This window comes from Salarias fasciatus, chromosome 8, assembly GCF_902148845.1.
Source record: "Salarias fasciatus chromosome 8, fSalaFa1.1, whole genome shotgun sequence".
Lineage (NCBI taxonomy): Eukaryota > Metazoa > Chordata > Actinopteri > Blenniiformes > Blenniidae > Salarias > Salarias fasciatus.
In genome coordinates, this window is record NC_043752.1 from 3,203,983 (window position 1) to 3,221,810 (window position 17,828).

Genomic DNA, 17,828 nt, shown 5'->3' on the forward strand with positions numbered 1-17,828 from the left:
TGAACAAAGTAGTTTTTTTTTTCTTCCGGTTCCTGGAAGCTGAGTTTTGAAGTTTTAAAGTCCTCCCTCCATCCAGGTTTTCGTATTCAGGATCTCGTGTGTTTTCCTTTTTTTTTTTTTTTTCTTTTCAAAGTCCACAAGAAGTTTTGTTCCTGGAAAGTAAACGTGATGCCTTCACTGACTGTTGGTAAATTCCAGCATAAGAACAAAAATCCAGGAGGAACATCGCAAAGTAATCAAATTAACAGTTCAAGCAATAAAAGTTAAAGAGAGATATTTTACAGAATAATGACAGCACAGATGAGAGCTGCTGGACTCTGACAGGGTCGCTCATCATCAGGACCAGAAACCGATCCAACATCGGAGCGTTTTCACTCCACTTCCTGTTCCCAGCAGCTGATTCAGGTGACCAGTTCAGGCACTTCCTGTTTAAAGGTGACTGGTCAGACTTGGGGGCGTGGCCGGGGCTGGGCCAGAGAACATGTTGATCACCAGCCTCTCTTCTAGTAACGGGCCGAGTTTGAGGTCTTTGGAGTTTCTCACCAGGACGAGTTCACTTGACAAAGTTTGCCAGTTCTCTTGTCAGTCGTCAATCTTCTCCTGAGGGCTCAAACATTTGGGTGTAACAGCAGCACAACGATCGTACACGGAATCAATTAGTTTCAATAACATCGGATTAACCAGTCGTCTCGAACCATAACACATTTTAATAGAAACAAACTCATTGGATTTTCTTGTTAGTGATCAAACTCAAAACTGATCTGCACCAACAATGGAGAAAAAAAACCCAGACAAAACCACCAAGGGAAGGTAAAATATTCTGACAACACAGAGCCAAGCTGAGACTCCAGCGATGCTGCTGCCAGAAAAAGAATTATCTGGTTTCTATCGGAGGTTATGAAAACACCCAGAATGCAACAGCTGGAGGAGACGTTTTCTGGACGGTTCACTGCTTTTTTTTCACCATTAGTTTTCATTAAAACTGACTTCATGTTGACCCTCTGGATGAAACTCTGTGTGAAGTGATGCAGGAGAGCCCTCCTCAGGCAGCTGCAGGAACTGCAGCAGGCAGTCTGGGCTTCATGCAGTCATTCTCTACATCAGTTGATCAAGTGGAGTCTCTTATTGTGGTGTTGTGTGTGTGTGTGTGTGTGTGTGTGTGTGTGTGTGTGTGGCAGCTAGAGATGAAACTGGTGAGGCAGGGTGAACTTCAGATCATCCCTGCTCTGCTTCATCTGACTCAGTCACTATAGGCCAGGGGGCCAAAACTGGGCCCAAGTCACCCAGCAGATGGGAAGAGTGATTTTAAAGTTAAACCTCAGGAGTGTTCCAGACTGTCTGCTGCGCTCCAGGCCTGTAGCATCCCCGGTTGAAAAGCTGGTCTCTCAAACTGACGGTTCACAGCCTTCATTAACAGCCGTGCATGTGAACACACTGTAAGAGCTACACAAACAAACAAAATGCAATTGGCATCTTTTTACAGTATGTTTTTACCTTAACCTTAATTTTCCTTTCTTATTAAATCTCATGAATTACCTTGTCTTTAAATCGTCCTTCAACCTTAAAGGTGCATTAAGGAGTTTTTCAACTTTAAAAACACTTATTTTAATATGTTACAAATATTCAATGGTGTGTACAATGTGCCCTGATATATTCATTGTAAGTACCGCTAACAGCGCTAAATTGTCACTTGAAAGTTGCAGTGCCGGTCCGGCACCAGAATCTTTTTTGCTGAGAATTTGAGAGAATGTGACATAATGCGCGCTCCCGCTGACCTGATTTCATTAAGTTTCGTTTTGTCCGCCATTACTCCCCCAGAGGCTTGGCAACAACTGAGCAGTACTGAGGATGGATCTTCCAAAAGTAAGAAAAGACGGGCTTCTAGCACTGCCACAACTCCAGCACAGACCCACCAGGCAAAAGAAACTTTTTCGAGCGCTACTAAAAGAGCGAGGAAGGAGTTCCCCTCTTCCGTGCGCGTACATGGACGCAAGCCACGAGCGTTTCACTAAGCTGCAGTTACGCCCAAGACCTGCAGGGGCAGGATTACTATTGCAACAACACATCATCAGTAGGGTAAAACGAACCAGTCTCACGACGGCCTAATCCCAGCTCACGTTCCCTATTAGTAGGTGAACAATCCAACGCTTGGTGAATTCTGCTTCACAATGATAGGAAGAGCCGACATCGAAGGATATTCAGAAGAATAAACCTGGTGTTCTGGACGCTGTAGAGACGCCTGACAGCCGACAAGCGAGCAATCAGCAGCTGAGCTGGAAGACGGGTCACCTTTTATGGAAATCGATCTAAAATCCAATGAGTGTTACGCTTCAGTAGAATGAGCTGCGGTGCATATGTGAATGTCTCTTTAATAGAATGAAGTTTCTGTGGCTGTCTCCTCTGACCTCTGACCTTTGTTTGGCTTTGATCGAGTTGGAGGTGAGAAGTTGAAGCCTGACTGAGGCCAGCATGAACAGTTTATTTTTACTCTGAAACTCCAGTATTGGACACTTTGTCTGGATGTGTGCGTGGGATCATTACCTTCTGAAATGTGTGGAACGCCTTTCATCTTTTTCACTGCAGGGAATTGATCAAAAGTGTTTTGGTAGATATGAAGTTTAGCTTGGTTTGGCTTCATTTTTCTCTTTTCCATTATGTTTTTCTTCCTGTAAAATCGTATATTTTTCTTCATTTTCTTCTGTAATATGTATTCTGTAAGCTAAACAACCCCAAAAAAAAAATCACAGTAACCATTGTGAATGAAGGACTGCACTCAGACTAAAGGTAGATGAGGATTATTTCAATGATCCTCTGCCTTAATGACAGAACAACTAAACATCTTGACTGTCAGTGCTCACAATGCCAAAGGGATAAAGCAGTTTGAGGACATTAACCATTTGTTGGAGAGAGAAATGTCGTTTTGCCACCTGAGTGAACTAGTTTTGGGAGAGCGTTGAGTTTTTGCAAATGAACTATGGGCTTGAGCTGAACTGTCAGACTGTTTGGCCAAATGATCTTAAGAGTTTTGAAAATGTAACTTGTGTTTCAAGAAGTGAGCCAAACCAATGGAGAAGAACTGTGAAAGATTAAAAGACATTTGGTCAAAAGGAAACGGCTCATGTGAGGTGGTGGGTGGAGGATGGGCTTCGGGGTGAAGGTCTTGCTCCACAGTGGTGACGTTCCCACTGTGTAAATAAGATTTTCAAACTTCCAATACCAAATCTGCTTATCTCAAATCCTGTTACCAGGTTCTGTTGGAGGAGTACCAAAGAGTTCACACACACACACACACACACACACACACACAGGCTCCACATTTTTCTTACAAAGCTGAAAATAAACTTTTTTTTTTTACATTTTTTCCACAATGCCACCTCATTCTGATGATGTTTGGTGTGTGTGTGTGTGTGTGTGTGTGAGGTGAGAGCGTTGCAGCCTGTCGGTTCACAGCGATCTACAGAACGGCAGCGGAGGACGTGTTTGTTGGTTTGAGGTCAGTTCAGCTGCAGTTTTCTTGATTTGTACCTCGACATGGTGAAATCTTCCAGGAAATGAGAGAACAACTCCCAAAGAACAGAAAGTTGAAAGAAGCTGTCATTGTAATGATTATTGAGGCATTTTGAACTTTAACCTCAGTAAAGATTCTGCTTTAAGCTGACTAATCACCACATCCTCCTCCCGGTTCTTCATCCTCAGACTGCTGTTAAAACCTGAGCTGCTGCTTCGTCATGGAGGCTGGAAGCGTCCTCCATCCTGAGGTCGTTGACTTTTCTGTCACTCTGAGCCTCATCGTCACTCTTCTCGGACTCCTTTATTGGTCAGTAAAAATCATGAGGTCTCTGTGTTGCTGTAGCAGAAAATAGGACCTTGACATCCGGCAATTCCCTTGAACCTTCAGGTACTCGGTGTACCCGTTCTCAGTCCTGTCTCGATGCGGCATCAAACATCCAAAGACGGTGCCGTTTTATGGAAACTTCTTCATGTTTCGAGAGGTGAGACTCTCTGGAGAATCTGTTTCTTTTAAACAAGACTTGAATCTGAGCAGCTCTGAGAGTTCAGTCATCTGCTGTTTTTCAGGGTTTTTACCAACCTGTGATAAAGCTGATAAAGACACACGGCAGAGTGTGTGGGTAAGAGGAGACCCTTCCTCCACAGTCCCAGTGCTGGTTTTACCTGTTGACCTGCGTGCTGTGTTTCAGGTATTATTTAGGCCGCAAGCCGGTGGTGGTGATCGCAGACCCCGATATGCTCAGACAGGTTCTGGTCCGGGACTTCAGTAGCTTCCCCAACAGACAGGTGAGGAGACAGAGAAGGCCTGTGGCCTGCGGTGGAGACCACGATTAATCAGGGAAGCCATGATTAATCGGTGGAAGCCCTCTTTAATCAGCGGAAAACATGATTAAAGAAAACATGATTAATCAGATTAAATCATTCTTAATCAACCAACTTGAAAAAACGATGAAAGAAGGGGCAGACATTACAAGTCATTCATTCTGCTCCTTTTTCATTCATTCTTGTATGTATTACTTTCTTCCATGTATATTTTTTGTGTTATCTTTTGAATGAAAATAAATTCCATCCATCCATCCATCTTCCACCGCTTATCCGGGACCGGATCGCAGGGGCAGCAGTCTCAGCAGAGATGCCCAGACTTCCCTGTCCCCAGATACTTCCTCCAGCTCTTTCTGGAGGATCCCAAGCTGTTCCCAGGCCAGCCGAGAGACATAGTCTCTCCAACATGTCCTGGGTCTTCCCCGGGGTCTCCTCCCGGTGGGACATGCCCGGAACTCCTCCCCAGGGAGGCGTCCAGGAGGCACCCTAAAAAGGTGTCCGAGCCACCCGAGCTGGCTCCTCTCGATATGACGGAGTAACGGCTCTACTCCGAGCTCCTCCCTGGTGACTGAGCTCCTCACTCTATCTCTAAGGGAAGCTCATTTCAGCCGCTTGTATCTAGGATCTTGTCCTGTCGGTCATGACCCAAAGCTCATGACCAAAGATGAGGGTGGACACGTAGATTGACCGGTAAATCCAGAGCTTCGCCTTTCGGCTCAGCTCCCTCTTCACCACAACGGACCTATACGACCGCATTACTGCGACCACTGCACCGATCTGCCTGTCAATCTCACGCTCCATCCGTCCCCCACTCGTGAACAAGACTCCAAGATACTTAAACTCCTCCACTTGGGCCAGAGTCTCTTCACCGACCTGAAGAGGGCAAGCCACCTTCTTCTGGTTGAGGACCATGGCCTTGGATTTGGAGGTGTTGATCCTCATCCCTGTCGCTTCATACTTGGCTGCGAACCACCCCAGTGCATGCTGCAGGTCCACGTTCGATGAAGCCAACAGAACATCATCTGCAAAAAGCAGAGGTGAAATCCTGCGGTCCCCAAACCGGACCCTCTCCAGCCCCTGGCTGCACCTAGAAATTCTGTCCATAAAGAGTCTGAACAGAACCGGTGACACAGGGCAGCCCTGCTGGAGTCCAACATGCACTGGGAACAGGTCCGACTTACTGCCAGCAATGAGGACCAGACTCCTACTCCGGTCATACAGAGACCGGACGGCTCTTAACAAAGGGCCCCGGACTCCGTATTCCCGGAGCACCCCCCACAAGACACCACGAGGGACGCAGCCAAACGCCTTCTCCAAGTCCACAAAACACGTGAACTGGTTGGGTGAACTCCCACGAACCCTTGAGCACCCTATGGAGGGTCTAGAGCTGGTCCAGTGTTCCATGACCAGGACGAAATCATTGTTCCTCCTGAATCAGAGATTCGACCATCGGTCGAATCCTCCTCTCCAGTACCCTGGAATAGACTTTCCCAGGGAGGCTGAGGAGTGTGATTCCCCCTATAGTTGGAGCACATCCTCCGGTCCCCCTGTTTAAAAAGGGGGACCACCACCCCGGTCTGCCAATCCAGAGGCACCGTCCCCGACCGCCACGCGATGTTATAGAGATGTGTTAACCAAGACAGTCCCTTCACAGAGACTTGAGGTACTCGGGGCGAATCACGTCTACCCCCAGTGTCTTGCCAGTGAGGAGCTTACCAACCACCTCGGTGACTTCAGGCTTGGGTGATGGACGAGTCCACCTCTGAGACCTCAGCCTCTGCTTCCTCCATGGAAGATGTGGCGACGGGATTGAGGAGGTCCTTGAAGTATTCCTTCCACCGTCCAACAATATCCCCAGTTGAGGTCAGCAGCTCCCCACCTCCACTATAAACGGTGTTAGTGGAGACCTGCTTTCTCCTCCTGAGGTGCCGGACGGTTTGCCAGAATTTCTTCGAGGCCGACCGGTAGTCCTCCTCCATGGCCTCCCCGAACTCCTCCCAGACCCAAGTTTTTGCCTCAACAACCACTCGGGCTGCAGTTCTCTTGGCCTGCTGGTACCCGTCAGCTGCTTCTGGATTCCCACAAGCCAACAAGGCTCGATAGGACTCCTTCTTCAGCTTGACGGCAGCCCTTACTTCCGGTGTCCACCACCGGGTTCGGGGGTTGCCGCCACGACAGGCACCGGAGACCTTACGACCACAGTCCTGGGAAGCTACTTCAACAATGGAGGTGGAGAACATGGTCCACTCGGACTCAATGTTCCCAGCCTCCCTCTGAACATGAGAAGCTCTCCCGGAGGTGGGAGTTGAAAACCATGCTGACAGAGGCTTCCACCAGACGTTCCCAGCAAACCCTCACAACATGTTTGGGTCTGCCAAGTCTGTCTGGTTTGCTCCTCCGCCAGCGAATCCAACTCACCACCAGGTGGTGATCGGTCGACAGCTCTGCCCCTCTCTTCACCCGAGTGTCCAAAACACGCGGCCGGAGGTCAGATGACACAACAACAAAGTTGATTGACCTCTGAGCTAGGGTGTCTTGGTGCCAATTGCACTTATGGACACCCCTGTGCTCGAACATGGTGTTTGTTATGGACAAACTGTGTCTAGCACAGAAATCCAATTAGGACTGGGCAATATGGCAAAAAAATTTCTTTTCATATTTTTTTTTCATGTCATTCAATCTTGATTATAATCACGATATGTTACTTTGTTTTTAAACCAGTTTTAAAGGATCTGCTCTGAAAACTGGAATTATAGAATAGTTTAACATTTTATTAACAAATCAAGTAAATAGCAATGCAAATTAAATAATATAGACCTAGAAAAATATAACAATTTCACTTAACAGTGCGGTAAATGGGAAAAAAATCTAGCACCAAGATGACAAAATCTGGCAATGCACTTTTTTTCAGTAAAAGAGAAGAACTGAACGATTGTTAAAGTGTGACAGTTTACAGCCCTGAGGATTTTTGTTGCTATAAAAGTTTAAAAAACTAAAGAAATCCCCTGGGGATAATGAAGGTGCTTTAGAATGTAAACATTATTTTCAAGTTATGATGCTAAATATGTTGCTGCCATCAATAAAGCGATACAAAGGAACTTTTCAACCTTTATAAAACATTTTAATATCTTTTGTGATGATACATCAACTTACAACTAGTTGAATGACCCTCTGTCACTGGCTGAGGGCATCAGTATTGCTTTCACTTGGACTAAGCAGCTGTGAGGAGGGTGGTAGGAACCCTGCACACTAAGAAACTCCAAATGTGCGGACTGCTTTACGGCATGCGCCACATCATGATATAACATTGTTTAGCCACCATTAGATTCATTACCTCGTCGTTATCCATCCCTCACACAGCCACTAGAAACAAATGTAGGTGAGTTCAGTCCGACAGCATGCCACCGGGAGCAGCATTTTACGACGCCACGCGCTAGTCCTCATGGGAACTGTAGTATTCGTTCAGGCAAAACACTACCGCTTTTGTCCACTGGCGCTGCCAAAATCAACGAAAACTGAAAGTTCCTTAGTGTTGCTTTAAAGGTGCTGTAGGCAAGATTCCGCATCTCCACCATCTTGCTTCGGGTTAACTAAGCAAGATGGCGATTTGACCCATCTAAGATGGCGATTTGAAACCCAGCACAGCCAATCCTGTCCTGTTTTCTCTGACATCACGCCCTTACGCAAGTTAAGCCCCTCCCACAAGAACGTGCGACGAACGCCCCTCGACCAATCACAGTTGGAGCCTGAGAGGCTCTTCTGATTGGTCAAAGATACCTGGAGCTGTCGAGAATCATTTTCAGCTCAGAACAGAGACAGATGAAAACGCTGCGCCCTCGCGGTAGTGCAATTATGCTACACTCCTAAAGGATTATCAATGGATACTCTACCATTTAATCCAAAGAAAACACAGAAAAATTAGCATTGACTAGCAAAATCCTGCCTACAGCACCTTTAATGCTTGCCTCAAATGTACAAAATTTAAATAACAATCTAGATTGGACAGATTAGACTTAAAATGTAACCGTACAAAACTACAATAATAAAGAAAATGGACAAAAGTAATTGCGCGTATGATCGTTTTTCTTCTCTTAGAATGTTGCTCGTATGGTGCAATGGCCTGAAAAGACAACACTGGCTGTTTACATGTAGTCAGTATTCGTGTTAAGATCAATATTCTGGTTTCTGAAACATTTGGAATAATACCAGGGTGATCCCCATTCAAACCACGGCGCACAGACGTCATGACTGCATTTACACTTCATGCCACTAGGTGTGCTGTTTGCATGTTCAACCTTGTTTTACACAGACACCACAGAAGAAGGGTCCCGCAGGCGCTCTCTGCATGTTAGAAAAAGAGTGTTGGCGGCAAGACGTGGTGATATGTTCAATGATGCGATGCACCCTTTTTTCAGGAAAAGAGAAGAACTGAAGCATAATTAAACTGTATCACAAGTAGTTCTGTACTCAAAAGGCCAATATTCCTTGCGGATCGATGTGCTAACAGCGCTGACAGGCTGCAGACTCCACTCACGCTTTCATGCTTTCTGTATAATCACTTGGGTGGCACGTCTTCAAATGACTGAACAGGTTTGTTGTGTTGCCGGTTTTTGAGGGCACCAACTGGCGACGCACCCTGCACATCAGCTCAGTTTGCTGATCGTCACTTTGGACCCCAAACCACCGCCACACAGCCGGCGTGGAGTAGCCTTTCCTGTCAACAGTAGCTTCAACACATGGCGGCTGAGCTGTGGGGCTATAAGCAAACACCATGTTCGAGCACAGGGGTGTCCTCAAGTGCACTCTGCACCAGGACACCCTAGGTCAGAGGTTGATGATCAACTTTGTTGCTGTGTCATCTGAGCTCCAGCCTCGTGTCTTGGACACTCGGGTGAAAAGAGGAGCAGAGCTGTCGACCGATCACCACCTGATGAGTTGGATTCGCTGGCGGAGGAGCAAACCGGAAAGACTTGGCAGAGCCCAACGTGTTGAGAGTTTGCTGGGAACGTCTGGCAGAACCCTCTGTCGGCATGGTTTTCACCTCCAGGAGAACTTCTCCCAGATCCCAGGGAGGGACACTGAGCCTGAGTGGACCACATTCTCCACCTTCATTGTTGAAGCAGCTGCTCAGAGCTGTGGTCGTAAGGTCTCCGGTGCCTGTCGTGGGGATAACCCCCGAACCTGGTGGTGGACACCAGAAGTAAGGGCTTCCTCCGTAGGGTGGCTGGGCGCTCCCTTAGAGAAAGGATGTCGAGCTCAGTCACCAGGGAGGAGCTTGGAGTAGAGCCGCTACTCCTCCACATTGAGAGGAGCCAGCTGAGGTGGCTCGGGCACCTCTTTAGGACACCTCCTGGATCTCTCCCTGGAGAGGTGTTCCAGGCGTGTCCCACCAGGAGGAGACCCCGGGGAAGACCAAGGACACACCGGAGAGACTGTCTATCGGTTGGCCTGTAAATGCCTCGGGATCCTCCCGGAGGAGCTGCCTGGTTACAGGGAAGTCTGGGCATCCCTACTTTAACTGCTGCCCTCGCAACGTGGTCCCGGATAAGCATTTTAAAATGGATGGATGGATGATTAAGCAACGGACAACATGATTAATCAGCATTGGGCTGTCAGAATATTAACTTTAGAATCGCTGTAGCTTTCGATATGCTGGACAGTTGTTTGTCATAAAGTTCACATCACTTGTTTCCTGATCTTTCCAGTTCGGATCAGACTGATTGTTCTGATGATGGTTCTATTATTGATTTCAGAAGTCTAATCAGCAAGTGATCTGATCTTTTGAATCTCTCACAGAAGAACTTTGTTACTTCATTCCTCTTTATTTCCTGGCTTTGTCACTGGAGTATGTTGTTTAAGATGCTGTTTCCAAGTAGACCAATTCATCTACATGGAACTTTCTTCAATTTGAGAACTGTATTTGATGCAGACATTTCATTATGTTGGTCTACATCGAACTTTATTTTGAAAGCAAGTCTAAAAAGATCAAAAAGGAAGTTCTTTGTGTTGATTTGATTTCCATTTAAGACACTCTGATCAGAGAAACTTTAAGGGCTTTAAACAGCCTTGAAATGCAAAGTAACAAAATTTGAAACGTGCAATTCAAAACGTGATTAATCTCGATTAACTACGGAAATGTTTTGCTTCATGTTTTGACATCCAGAGTGTGGATTGATCCAGACGGTGTGTTTTCCCAGCTCTTTCTGCAGAGTCTCCGGTTTCGCACCAAGCCCATGATCGACTGTCTGCTCATGTTGAAGAATGAACACTGGAAGAGGGTGCGCAGCATCCTCACTCCGTCCTTCAGTGCCGTTAAGATGAAAGAAGTGAGATGATACTTTGACATTGTAGCTAGAGTTATTACCAAGAGCAGCAGCAAAAATAAAGGTTGAATTTACTTTATTGAGGTTCTTTAAAGTGTGATCTGATTTTCATACGTTTCATCTGCCGACACACAAACACCACTTCATTCCTGATTCTAGCAGCAGATCACTTGAGTTGGTCAAAATCAGATACTACACTGTAAATGAAATCAAGTTTATGGAAAGCTTTCCAACCATCTGGAGCAGAGAGAAGATCCTCCAGAGTCTGCCGTGGTCGTCGGGGCCCCTGCTATTGAAGTTCATGTTTCTCTTTGCTTCTAGATGGTTCCTCTGATCAATGCAGCTGCTGAAACCTTGATGAACAACTTGAAAGGCTACGCTGACTCAGGAGAGGCCTTTGACATCCACAGGTAATCTCACGTTGAGAGAGCAGAGACGGAACTGTCTGTTCTCGGCCGTCTTTAAAGTTCCCTGTTCCCTCCGCAGGTGTTTTGGTTGCTTCGCGATAGACGTCATCGCCAGCGTGGCATTCGCAGCTCAGGTGGACTCGCAGAACAACCCGGACGAACCGTTGGTTCAGAAGACACAGATGTTCTTCTCCCTGTCTGCCTTCAGGCCCATCTTCTTTCTCTTCGGTGCGTTCAGTTTTGAAGCTGAAGCTCCCTCCTTCCTTCAGCTGGAGTTTCTTCGTCTCATTTGTTTGCTTGTGTGTCCAGTTGCTTTACCTTCCATCATGACTCCATTGGTAAAGTTCTTCCCCGACAGAAGACTGGACCAGATGAACGAGTTCTTCAAGAACAGTATTCAGAGGATCATCCGGCAGCGGGAGCAGCAGCCTCCTGAGAAGGTGACCTGTCTTTACCGTTTCAGCCTCCAGTGATTTTTTTTTTTTGTTGCTCTTATTCCACGTGGAAGCGTGTCTAACTCTTCTCTCCTAGAGGCGTCGAGACTTCCTCCAGTTGATGCTGGAGGCTCAAACCAGGAATGAGTGTGTGTCCTTGGAGCACTTTGACACAACAGACCACAGTGATCTGGAGCAGAGACGTGCACCCTGGGATCAGCAGAGCGGCCAGCCTCGCTCTCGGGAGCTTCCCGCCAGGCGTTCACACAAGACCATGACCGAGGAGGAGATCGTGGGTCAGGCTTTTATCTTCCTCCTGGCGGGCTCCGAGACCAACACAAGCGCGTTAACGTTTACCTGCTACCTCCTGGCCTTACACCCCGAATGCCAGAGCAGAGTCCAGGAGGAGGTGGACCAGTTCTTCACCAGACACGTGAGCCGCTTCCTGCCGTCGTCCGGGTGACTGGGACGTTGGATGATGGGATTTTCTGTCACTTCCTGTTTCAGAGCTCACCAGATTACTCAAATGTCCAGGAGCTGAAGTACTTGGACATGGTTGTGAGTGAAGCGTTACGGCTCTACCCTCCTTTCTTCAGGTAAATGAAGGTCATTATTGATCATATGTCACTGATGTCCACCATCAGCAGCCAGGAGCCCTGTTTGACCGGCGGGAGCACAGCGCTCACTGCATACGATTTAAATAGGATCATGAAGAGCTCCTTTCCAAAGACAGATGCATGGAGGGTTCCTTTGGTCTAAATCGGTGAAAATCGGGCGGTTGTTGCGGCTGTCGGGCGGGGGCTCCGGGGGGCCTGAGTCGGTGGGTGCCGGTTCGTGGCCGGGGTGTCCTGGGGCGGGTGTGGCTGGGGCCTTGGGCCCTGGTGCCTGGGGGCTGTCCCTTTCCATTGGGGTGGGGGGGTCGGCATGGCTGGGGGGGCCGGTCAGCTCGGGCGTGCTGCCGCGCCCTGGGTCGGTGCATTCCCTGGGGTCTGGTTGCTGCCCCGGAATCCAGGGCATCGGGGTGGGTGGTTGTGGTGGTGGGGGACAGGGGGGTGGGGGGATGGCGGATGGGGGGGTGGATAGGGCGGTGGTGGTGGTGGGCTGTGGGAGTTAGGGGGTTGGGGAAGGTGGGTGTGGGTGTACGTGCATGTGTATATGTGTGTGGGTGTGTATGTGTGAGTATGTATGAGTGGGTATGTATGTGTATGTGAGTGTGGGTGTGTATCTGGATATGTATGTATATGTGTGTGACTGTGTATGTGTAAGTGTGTATCTATGTGTGGGTATGTTTCTGTGAGCATTTGTGTGTGTGGGTGTGTATCTGTAAGTATGTATGTCTGTATGTGTGAGTGATTGGAGATATGTATGTGAGGAGAGAGTGTGGTGCCCTGTGGGGGGTGGCCCCCGGGTCTGGGTCCTTCCGCTGCCCCCTTTCTGTCCTCGCCTCCACTCTTCCTGATGCATGATGGGTGTGTGCTTCTTGGGTCGGTGGCTCTCTGGCTATGGTCGCTGTCCACCCTGGTCCTGGGGGAGGGGGTGGCGGCCCTCCTGGCCCTGTCCTTCATCCGGGGTCTCCTGGGTGACGGGGGTGCTGCGGCATCCCCAGACCCCCCTCTCCCCCCGCTCTCATGCACACACACGTAGGGCTTTGGGAGGCGGGCTTATCAGGTAGGGTGTGGTGGAGGGGGCCATCTAAGTGGCCTCAATCACTGCACCCTTCGGTGGCTCGCCTCTCAGTCTTAATTGCACTTAGTCATCTAACACGACCAAATACATACAAACACACACGTTGGGGGGTCTTGGCGCGCTGTGTCGGGGGTGGGGCTGTTCAGGTAGATGGGACTGCTCGTTTGGCCTCGCTCGCGGCACAGTGTGGTTACTGCCCCTCAATTTTAATCGCAAACAACATATACTCCATCAATTATAATAATAATAATAATGCATTGGTTTTATATAGCGCTTTTCAGGACACTCAAAGACGCTTTACATTGCATTGCATTATTCATTCACACCATACTGGGTGGCGGTAAGCTACTACTGTAGCCACAGCTGCCCTGGGGCAGACTGATGGAAGCGAGGCTGCCAATCTGCGCCATTGGCTCCTCCGACCACCACCAACCATTCACTCTCACAACTTTCATACTAGGCAAGGTGGGTGAAGTGTCTTGCCCAAGGACACAACGACAGTTTTTACGCCTGCGGGAGCGGGGATCAAACCGCCAACCTTCTGGTTATAAGACGACCAGCTCTACCAGCTGAGCTACTGTCGCCTCAACACTCACGAGCCGGGGGGGGGAGGGGGCAATGGGGTCTTCTGCGCCCCTGTTTCCAGATTCCTTCTGGTGGGGTGGGGGGCTGTTGTTTCCCTACGAGTCTGGGGTTTGGACCGGCTGTGGTTTGGGGGGCTGCTGGCTCTGGGGGGTGCATACCTGTCTGCAGCGGTGTGGTTTGGGGGTGGCAGTTGTGGGTGGCGGGGGGGCCTTGATGTGGGGTTCGGTGTTCCCTTGCCTTCCGGGGTCGGGGGGGGGTTTGACGCCCTGGATCTCGGGGTGCGTGGCCAGAGCGCTGGGGGGTGTACTGGCCTGGGGTGGGTAGCCGCCTGTGTGGGCCGGTTCTCCCGGGTGGGTCATGGCCCTCCGCCTGTGTGGGGGGTTGGCTCTTGGGCCTTGGGCTCTCGGCTCTGCCCACCCTGGGCGTCCGGCACCCGCGGGGCCCGGGCCCCAGGACCGCCGGGGTCCCCGGCCAGGGCTTTCCTCTGCCCCATTTCTGAACCGGAGCGGGGGCGTCTGCCTGGGGGGGGCGGCTTGGATCTGGGCTCTGTGATGACCGCCGGCTGTCTGGGCTCTGAGGGCCTCTCTGGCCTGCTTCTGGCCTTCTCAGGGGTCAGAGGTCATATATGCATGATCACTATCACCATCACTATCACCATCATATTTGCATGATCACGCTGATCTTTAATCACTCTTCACATACTCGGTTACCTTGTCTTCTTGTGGTGGTTAGAATAATGGTGATCTGTAATAGACCTCTCTTGATGCACGCCCCGAGTTTACTACTAGTTACTACTAGCTATATTCTCAAAAAAAAAAAAAATATATATATATATGTATGGTTCTGTCAGTTTTTGTGTTGGTTGTCGGCTCTGTTTTGGTGTTGTCTAGATTTGGGGTTTGGGACTGGTCTTGGTTACGTGTGGTGTGTCGACAACACTGTTTTGCATTTGTACATAGGTTGTGCCCCCCCCTTCTCCCTCTCTTTATCTCCCTCTCTTTCTGTCTCTCGCTCTCTGAGCGTTTCCGTCCCGGTCCTGTCCTCAGCCATGCCGGATGCCAGCTTTAAATAAAGGCAGCAGCAGGAGGAGATTCAGTCTCGTCCTGCTGCCAACATTAAAATCTGTTTGGATAGTAAAAGGCTACATTCATACAATATTGCACGCCCCAACTGCCGAACAGGACAAGGGGGGGAAAATAAATAAATCGGTGAAAGAAAGTTGAAAAACTTGCAGAGTGAACCGTTCTGTTTCTGAACTAGATTTGCTCGGGCCATCGACCGGGACTGCGTGGTGAACGGCCAGCTGCTTCCGAAAGGAGCCACCCTGGAGATCCCTGTGGGTTTTCTCCATCAGGACCCGGAGCACTGGCCGGAGCCGGAGAGGTTCATCCCTGAGAGGTAGCCCGCTTCTGTCCACACCGCAGAAGAAGTGACGGACTGGAGCGTTGACCGGGATTGAACCTTGTTTTTTCAGGTTCTCTCCCGAGGCTAAAGCCGCTCGGCATCCTTTCGTCTACTTGCCATTTGGAGCTGGGCCGCGGAACTGTGTGGGCATGAGACTGGCCCAGCTGGAAATCCGGATGGCTTTGGTGCATCTGCTTCACGAGTTCAGCGTCGTCGCCTGCTCGGAGACCCAGGTGCGTTTCAAAATAAAGCTCCATTAATTCCATGTAAACTAAATATATTGAAATGCTGATAGGGAAACATCTTAAATCAGAAATCCATGAAATATTTCATTTTACAGGACTGTCTCAGAAAATTAGAATATTGTGATAAAGTTCTTTATTTTCTGAAATGCAATTAAAAAAACAAAAATGTCATACATTCTGGATTCATTACAAATCAACTGAAATATTTCAAGCCTTTTATTATTTTAATATTGCTGATTATGGCTTACAGCTTAAGAAAACTCAAAAATCCTATCTCAAAATATTAGAATATCATGAAAAAGTATACTAGTAGGCTATTTAACTAATCACTTGAATCGTCTAAATAACTCGAAACACCTGCAAGTGTTTCCTGAGCCTTAAATAAAACACTCAGCTTGGTTCAGTAAACTAAATCACAAGTATGGGGAAGACTGCTGATCTGACTGCTGTCCAGAGGACCATCATTGACACCCTCCATCAGGAGGGTAAGACACAAAAAGACATTTCTCAAAGAGCAGGCTGTTCACAGAGTGCAGTTTCAAAGCACATTCACAAAAAGTCTGTTGGAAGGGAGAAATGTGGCAGGAAACGCTGCACAACCGAGAGATGACCGCACGCTTAAAAGCATTGTGAAGAAGAGCCGCTTCCAGAATTTGGGGGAGCTTCAAAGACAGTGGACTGAAGCTGGAGTCCAGGTATCAAAAGCCACTGTTCACAGACGTGTCCGGGAAATGGGCTACAATAGCCGTATTCCCATGGTCAAGCCACTTCTGAACTCAAGACAATGGAAAAAGCGTCTGACCTGGGCTATGGAAAAGAAGCACTGGACAGTTGAAGAGTGGTCCAAAGTCCTCTTTTCAGACGAAAGCAAGTTTTGTGTTTCATTTGGAAGTCAAGGCACCAGAGTCTGGAGAAAGGTTGAAGAGGAGCAAAATCCAAGTTGTTTGAAATCCAGTGTGAAGTTCCCACAGTCAGCGATGGTTTGGGGAGCCATGTCAGCTGCTGGTGTTGGTCCACTGTGTCTCCTCAAGTCCAGAGTAAATGCAGCTGTGTACCAAGAGATTTTAGAGCACTACATGCTTCCTTCTGCTGAAAAGCTCTATGGAGATGATGATTTCATTTTCCAGCATGATCTGGCACCTGCCCACAGTGCCAAAACCACCAGTAACTGGTGTACTGACCATGGCATTACTGTCCTCGATTGTCCTGCCAATTCCCCTGACCTGAACCCCATTGAGAATTTGTGGGGTATTGTCAAGAAGAAGCTGAAAGACACCAGACCCAACAATGCAAATGAGCTAAAGGCCGCTATTGAAGCATCCTGGGCATCCATAACACCTCAGCAATGCCACAGGCTGATTGCCTCCATGCCACGCCGCATTGATGCAGTAATTTGTGCAAAAGGATTCCCAACCAAGTACTGAGTGCATTAATGGACATTTTCAAATGTTTGATTTTGTTTTGCTGTTATAATTTTGTTTTTTTACTTGGTCTGAGGAAATATTCTAATATTATGAGATAGGATTTTTGAGTTTTCTTAAGCTGTAAGCCATAATCAGCAAAATAATAAAAGGCTTGAAATATCTCAGTTGATTTGTAATGAATCCAGAATGTATGACATTTTTGTTTTTTTAATTGCATTTCAGAAAATAAAGAACTTTATCACAATATTCTAATTTTCTGACACAGTCCTGTATGTGCAGCAGATGACAAATATCTGGAAACGGATTAAATGGATCCAGTAAAACGCTTATTGTTTCTGAGGAAGTGGTGCGGATAAACATTGAGATTCAGTTTCCATCTACTAGAGTGACCAGAACCATGTTCATGTTTCATGTGTTTAGATTTTCAGATGTTTGGAGTTAAAAATGACAACTGAAACTAAAGATATTGCAAAATATTGCTGTTAATTCTATTTAATTTGTCATTTTAATCTTGTAAATTAGTAACATATTTTTTTCTTTTCTTCAGGTTCCTCTTGAGATAAAGCTATCCTCCGTTCTTGAACCTAAAAATGGCATCTTTGTGAAAATTGAGAAGAGAAACATGGCTGAGGAGTGACTCAAAGCTCGCTGTCCTAGAAGACATGTTGACTTCAGCGGTGTGCAACTCGAGTGTTTTCAAGATCAAACATTAACTGGGTTATTTCTAAAACTGTTGCTGTGTTCAGGGGCGAGCAGCCGAGTGCGGCGGCTCTTCATGCTCCTAATCAAGCAGAAACCAAGTGTGATGCACTAATAGTTCACACCAGGGTGCTAAAGATACAGTCCGAGGGCCAAACTTGGCCCACAGGAGGCCAATCTGTGTATAAAAATAACCTCTGATGGTTTATTTCACCAAAGTCACACATTTTCAGTCATCCATGCTAAATTCTAAAAGGAAACATTTTGTTCTTTTTGAGTTTTTTTTTAG

The 17,828-nt window shown here is 47.8% G+C and overlaps 1 protein-coding gene across 1 annotated transcript; it reads left to right on the forward strand.

The window, feature by feature from the left end:
• Window positions 1-3,728: 3,728 nt before the first annotated feature.
• Window positions 3,729-17,477, forward strand: LOC115393704 (thromboxane-A synthase-like). The gene is made up of 13 exons (XM_030098813.1): window positions 3,729-3,817; window positions 3,899-3,992; window positions 4,078-4,130; window positions 4,200-4,296; window positions 10,542-10,658; window positions 10,977-11,065; window positions 11,142-11,290; window positions 11,372-11,502; window positions 11,594-11,929; window positions 12,004-12,092; window positions 15,028-15,165; window positions 15,242-15,404; window positions 17,388-17,477. The coding sequence occupies exons 1-13, from the start codon at window positions 3,729-3,731 to the stop codon at window positions 17,475-17,477; spliced, it is 1,635 nt and encodes a 544-aa protein (XP_029954673.1).
• Window positions 17,478-17,828: the final 351 nt, after the last annotated feature.